The sequence below is a fragment of the Protobothrops mucrosquamatus genome, unplaced genomic scaffold (assembly GCF_001527695.2).
Source record: "Protobothrops mucrosquamatus isolate PMUCROS unplaced genomic scaffold, P.Mucros_1.0 scaffold700, whole genome shotgun sequence".
NCBI classification, from domain to species: Eukaryota; Metazoa; Chordata; class Lepidosauria; order Squamata; family Viperidae; genus Protobothrops; species Protobothrops mucrosquamatus.
In genome coordinates this window covers 261,735-268,696 of record NW_015386982.1, presented here as the reverse complement: position 1 = coordinate 268,696, position 6,962 = coordinate 261,735, and the positions used below count along the sequence as shown (strand labels likewise).

At 36.5% G+C, this 6,962-nt stretch overlaps 1 protein-coding gene across 1 annotated transcript in view; it reads left to right on the top strand.

The window, feature by feature from the left end:
• The first annotated feature begins 2,227 nt into the window (after positions 1-2,227).
• LRRIQ1 (leucine rich repeats and IQ motif containing 1) overlaps positions 2,228-6,962 on the top strand; it is a 103,192-nt gene continuing 98,457 nt past the window's right edge. Inside the window, exons 1-3 of the mRNA XM_029284535.1 lie at positions 2,228-2,294; positions 3,132-3,271; positions 6,063-6,174. Coding sequence (XP_029140368.1) covers positions 3,137-3,271; positions 6,063-6,174 — 247 coding nt within the window. The 5' untranslated portion in view covers positions 2,228-2,294; positions 3,132-3,136. The remainder of the gene's footprint in view (positions 2,295-3,131; positions 3,272-6,062; positions 6,175-6,962) is intronic.

The following is a 6,962-nucleotide window of genomic DNA, read 5'->3' as shown; positions in this document are numbered from 1 at the left end:
TGAGGTCAGGCTGATAGGTCTGTAATTTCCTGGATCCATTTTTTTCCTTGTTTGAAGATGGGAACTACATCTGCTCTTTTTCAGTCCTCTGGTAGTTCCCCAGTACTCCAGGATCTTTGAAAGATATAGTTTAGTGGTTCTGAGATCACAGCTGCCAGTTCCTTCAGAACCTTGGGGTTAGTCCATCTGGTCCTGATGGACCAGAACACAGCTGCCAGTGTTTCAGACAGTTTTCCACCCAGCAACTTCACTTGGCCAATAAAGTTTTGTTTGACTTGAAGCCTCTGCATGAGTCTCCTGATTTGCCCTCTTGGAACTTCAAGTTCTTCTGGTAGCTGCTGACCCTTACAATGAGAAAATTGCCTACAATTTATGATAGGCCAATGGACATAAAGAGCTTCAGTTTAAAATTATTTAAAATAAAGTCTATAGGACTCCTCTTTTCTTTTTTAAAAAATCATTTATAGTATTTAAATATATTATAATAGCAAATCATGTTAAGGCTTAACATATTAGTAGATATTGGAGCCAATGGGACTAAAATGTTGTCAATCTAACAATGCTGTATTTATTGTCCTATAGTTAAAGCAGCCTTCTTTCTTTCATTGGTTCCGGACACATCTTGTCATGCAGTGACAAGAAAGCCAGTAACAGAATTAGTTTTATTTTTGATGTGATAGGCATTATAACACAATGCTGCCATCTTGTGGGAGGTCAGTACTGTGATGGTTGATGGAAAATGGAGCATTCAGTAATTTTGCCTTTTTAAAATGTAATTATAAAGTACATATATAAGCATTTATACTAACACGAGTAAAAACCTTGTTTCTATCAAATGAAATCTAAAGATTTTGAATACTAGAAATATAAGACTTAGTACTTGAAAAACTGACTGATACACATAGAACATATGATCATCACATTTTATTATACAATTAAACAACTGCTTCTCACCAGAAAAACTCCCATGAAGATTTTTAAGAAATATTTTATTATGAAGAGTTTCTCAAGACATGGTTTTTCCAGCAAGCGGGCCTGACCTAGGGAGGATTTTAGGTAGGGATAATTTTAAAAGTATTTTAATTGGAAACACAGCTGGTAATATTTGGTTTTAATTCGGCTTTTATCGGGGTTTATTTTTTGTATTTCTGTATTTTTGTATTTTGCATTTTTGTATTGTGTGCATATTATTTGTTTTTAATATGCTGTGAACCGCCCTGAGTCCTATGGGAGAAGGGCGGTATACAAATTAAATTATCTATCTATCTATCTATCTCTTCTGAAGAAAGGAGGCAAGGTTTCTATTCTTTCCACTTTTTCATTTTTATTTAATTGGCATCTGCATATAGCAGTTAAACAATAACTTATTTATGGTTGCAACAAAATTGAATTGTGCCACATATCAGAGTACTTTGAAAAAACTGAGTTCTGTTTAATGTACTGTATTTTTCAAACAATTTTAAAACATCTTTTTAGTAAAATATGTTGGTGTCTTAATCAAAGCTAAAAGTAAGCAAAGGGATACTTAATCTAGAAGCTGGATTCTATTTTACATTTGCCTTTCTTAATTACGCTACAGAATTCAAATATAACTTTATCGGAAGACCCAATTAATTTTAAAAACTTTGGAGGGGTAGTAGTGGTGATAAGAGATCTACATGTTCCTGCTCTGGTTGATAGTTCCATTCCATCCAACTGTTGCTAATGTAATCATAAAAAGCCTTTACCAATAAACTATTTTTAAATCCCAATAATTGAAAATTAAGCATTGAAATGATACAAAAACATTACATTAAGCCAGTGGTGAGATTCAAATATGTGAACAACCAGTTCTCTGTGGGGATGCCATTCTGGGCTGGGCAACAAAAAATTAGCTACCGGTTCTGCCGAAGTGGTGCGAACTGGCTGAATCCCACGACTGCATTAAGCTCATCAACTATTGCTTTGATATAGTTTCCTAATACTTTAACTATGGCTAGTTACCTTTCAACAGGAAAGGGAGAGGGGAGTCGAAAATCGGGGTAAAGTTTCTGTTTGCGAACGGCCACGAAAGTGCAAAACGAATGTCTATTTTGAATAACAAAAAGGGGTACAAATATCTCCAGAAATGCAGAGCCGTTCAGTCCCAACAAACCAACCGCTGGTCCTCCACAGCTTGCCTCTTTGCTTTCCATCTATTTCGGTCACTTTGGGCTCCCATAGCAAAGGCGTATCCGCCCACGTCTCCTGTCACTATGGTTACACTTCCTGCAACAGTGAAGCTCGCTGCTCTGAAGTCTTGCATTCTCAATCAGGTGGGTGATTAGCGACGTCAGAAACAAGTAATGAGCAAGGGATTCTGAAAAATGAGAATAGGGATTATTCTAATCTTCAGAATAAAAAATATCATGGAACATTTTTTAAGCGTCGTGATGAAACGGGGCAGTCTTTACCTGAAAAGAGTACTCAAAACTACGACTCCCAGCATTCAACAGGATACTTTCAAATAAGCTTTTAAAGATTGCTTTTCAAATGCATTGTGGAACTGGTAGTCCTCATACATTTAGAAGAAAGCGGAGCTCTATGGGCAGGGTAGGGACGAGTTAATTGAAAATCTGAGATAAAGATAATTCCATCTATCTTTCTATGCCTATGTAATAGTTACCCTGAGAAAGAATAATTGCTTTCTGGTCGTTGTTCATATTTAACTGAATTGTGCACATGCCACCTCAAACCTGGATAGCCTTAAATTGGATAGACTGTTGTTACTTTAATGTAAATTTGGACGCTCCTATTTTTTAATAGATGGGAGTTGCAACTTCATATGTACTACACACAGAGAGACATAAACACACACAATATGAGAGGAGATGAACCAATGAGCATTTTAAAGGTTATCCAATTAATGACTGGATAAATAAATATTCATGCAAGAACTATTACTTCTCAACTTTAAGATTTTGCACATTTTCATTATTTTTCCTACCACTACATTCACTATTTTTGAGACAAGTTCTTTTTATTTTAATATGGCTTTTGTAATTAAAGGCTTAAAGATAACAGTAAATAGAAAAATGAATATTTTTATATATAGATTTAGAAAGATGCATACATAGATAGTTGTTTATATGTATTCTTTGTTTTTACAATAGAAAGGATGGAAGAAGAGTATGATGATGTAGGAATTGAAGAAGAAATAGAACTTGACTTGAGGAAAATTAACTATTCTTCATATGAAGCAGATGATTGTAATACTGATTTATCAGCAGAAAGTTCAAGTGATAGCGAAACAGTAAGTATTTCAGAAGAATACTGTAGGAGCAATAAAAAGATTTTACTATGTTAACATTATAAAATAATCTGTCATGTTCTATATGTAAATATTCTCAGACTGACTGATAAAATGAAAGTTTACAGAGCATTTTGTGTCTGTATATTGAAACATGCACAGCAAACGATGATGACACACATCATAATGCAAATGCAGTTATTACATATTTGTATCCTTATGCCTGACACAAATATGTTAGTTGCAGCATTTGTGTAATAATGTCACACATATTTTATCATTTAGTCCCCTTGCTCCATATAGATGTCCACATATATGGTCTTTTCATGTAGAATGCTTTTTTTATTATTTGGTTTCCCTTTTCTGAACCTTTTAGAGGTGTATTTTTATTTATCTTTTTTCTGACTCCAATTTAGGAATTAGACCCTTGTCCCTCCTGGCTGGTGAAAGCCTCCAGGACAAAGACCAGCAGGTGGGTTCATGCAGTGATAAATTCTTCACTGCAAAAGGACACATTCCCAGGACCTTTTAAGGTCAACTCCACCTACCTAGACAACTTTTGTCCGATTTCCCATCTTCTCTTTTTATAAAAGATGGTAGAAAAGGTGGCTGCTTGGCAGCTTTAGGGGGTCCTGGATGAAACTGATTTTCTGGACCCCTTTCCATCAGGATTCAGATCCAGCTATGGGACAGAGACAGTTTTGGTCACCCATATGGACAATCTCTGGCAAGAGCAAGATGGGGGTAATACAATCATTCTGGCTGTCTTTGATCTCTCAGCTGCCTTCAGTCATGGTGTCCTTTTGAGCCAGCTACGGGTGTTGGAGCTGCCAGGTACAGTTTTGTGCTGGTTCAGCTCCTTTCTCCAGGGCCAATCCCAATTGGTGTTGATAGGGAGTAAGAGATCCATTCCCTGACAGCTCACTTGCAACATTCCTCAGGACTCGCTACTCTCCCCTCTCCTACTTAACATCAACATGAAGCAGTTGAGTGAGATCATTTGTCACCATGAGTTGAGATATCATTAGTATGCTGATGATACTGAGCTCTACATCTGTACACCTGGTGACCTGAGTGATGCTGTTGCTACACTCTCACAGTCCCTGGAGGCTATAGGGATCTGAATGGGAGACTACAGGCTTTGTCTGAACCTAGCAAGACTAAATGGCTTTGGGTGCATGGAGCCTCAAAATTTGAGTTTTTGTCATCCTTAGTTCTGGATGGGTTGCACTACCTCATTCAGATCCAGTTCTCCTGAATTCACAACTCCTGCTCGAAGAGCAGGTGGTGGGCATGACTAGGAGAACCTTTGCACAGCTTTAGTTTGTACACCAACTACAATCCTACCTGGATCTTGACTCCCTTCACTCAGTAACTCAAGCCCTAGTCATCTCTCATGTGGATTACTGAAATGCCCTGTACATTGGGCTACCCCTGAAATCCATTTGGAAGCTTCAGTTGATTTGAAGTGCAGTAGCAAGAGCAGTCTTTGAGGCCCCTAGAATGGCCCATATTACACCACTGCTCCACAAACTACTAGGACAAGCCTACCCATTCATGCCAGTAGAGAGAGCCTACTTTGGATCCCATCGGTCAAAGAACTCTTGACTATTAGAATCCGGAAGAACATCTTTCTCTGCCATAGCACCCACTCTTTAAAACATCCTACTCTCCAAGGTGAGATCTGCCTCCAATCCTTCCATAAGAGCCTGAATACCTGGCTTTGCCAGTTGGCCTGGGAACCCAATGGGGGAGTAACACACTAGAGGTGACTACTAGATTGATATCAACCTTTGTTCCCTGCTTCCCTACCTGTCCATTTTTTATTCTCGTATCACTGTATCATTTTCTTTTTCATCATTTATTCCATTAGTTTACTCTTGTTATGCTTACACTTCTTTTCATTTCTCCATTTTTATTGTTGTAAGCCCACCTAGAGTAGCCCCATGGCAAGATAGGCAGCAAATAAATTTAATTAATAAATGCTTATTTCTCTTTTGGCAATGGTAAAGACCATTTTAAACCTTATTTAAATTTATTGTTAAAATTCTTTGTTTCCCTATGGAAGAGAAGAATATCCTTGTTTGTTTGTTTTTTTAACTCAGAGTAAGTATTCTTTTTCAAATAAAGAGAATCACAGCAATGTCTAGGGAGCTATTTTGAATCTGCAGCAATTGGGGGCAGGGTATGGGAGAATGTTCTCACACTTCTTCCCTGTTTCATTTTCCTTCCCAGAAGAATCAACTTCTGCTTTCATAAATATGATTTATATTCTGCATGCGGAGATGACTAATAGACTTGCATTCCATCAGCCACCAAAGAGGTGAATGGAAGAGCTGGGGAATATAAATTGATAGGAAAGGCTTGGACATGATGGTGGGGTCTATAGAGGCCTTCCACATGCTTGGGCTATCTCTACATGAATTAAAGACAGAATGCTGAGTTAATATACATAGATCATATATTTGGGACTTTGTCGATGAAATGATTGACTATTCTTTTGCCTAAAAATGCACTATAATAAAAAGTTTAGTTGTACTCCCTTCAGTAATTTATTTTACCTTAAAAAGAGAGTAAGTCAAACTTTTCTTCAAACTATCAACATAGATCAGGCTAATTCAACTTTTCCCCTTCCTCTTTCTAAAATTACTGTTCTATCTAACAGGACTACTAAATTTTGGCTGCAAAAGTTCTAGTTTTATCTTGCACATGTAGGGACAGGTTGAAGACAAATCTAACCTAAATATAATTAGTAGTAACTGTCAATTTTACAAAATGTAAAATCTACATCTAGATTCCAGAAGAATTACCAGAATCTGTTCTCCAGTATTTAGATTTTGTGAGAAGCAGAAGTCAAAATGCAGAAAAGCTTCTATTGCAAGATTTGGAAAATGTTGAAATCTCAAGTAAGTAATGATTTAGCAAAGTGTTTTTTCATTGGCATATGGTATATATTCTATAAAAGTTCTTCAAGTAATACTATTTTGCATCTATATGCAACTATTTTTATATATATTTCTACAAATAATAGACCATCATTTTTATTCTGAAGCAGAATATTATGAGGCAAAATAATAGATTACTGCAAAATTTCTGCTGAAGTGTCTAGTGATCACATGTTAGAGCATACAAGACCTATTTTCTCAATAATTGGGTTTCAGGGAGAAAACTGCTGGTGAGTGTTTGAGGACAGGGAGGAAGAATAATACTTAACCAATACTTGTCCTATTAAGGGAGAACGATAGCCACTTTGGTTTATTGGTTAAGGCACCTAGCTAAAACCCAGGAGTCTGTGAGTTTTAGTCCCGCCTTAGGCATAAAAATCCACTGGATGACTTTGGGCTAGTCACTCTCTCTTAGTCCACAGCATCAGGCTTGGGCAACAAGCCAGTCAGTCAATTTCTGTCGCAACCAATGGATCAACACTCAGTTTATTTGGTGGGGTGGGGGTTAGAATTAGGGTTGGGTTCATGCACTTGCATGAAAATGCTAGGGGAAAAAAGTCCTATTGAAGGAGAGCACTGAAAATATCTTAGTGCTTCTGATTTTTATAAATTGAAATTAACTGTAAATTTTGTTCTTAGTATTACAAATATTTGTATTATTGTTAACTGTGTTTTAATAATAATAATAATAATAATAATAATAATAATAATAATAATAATAATAATAATAATAATAATAATAATAATAA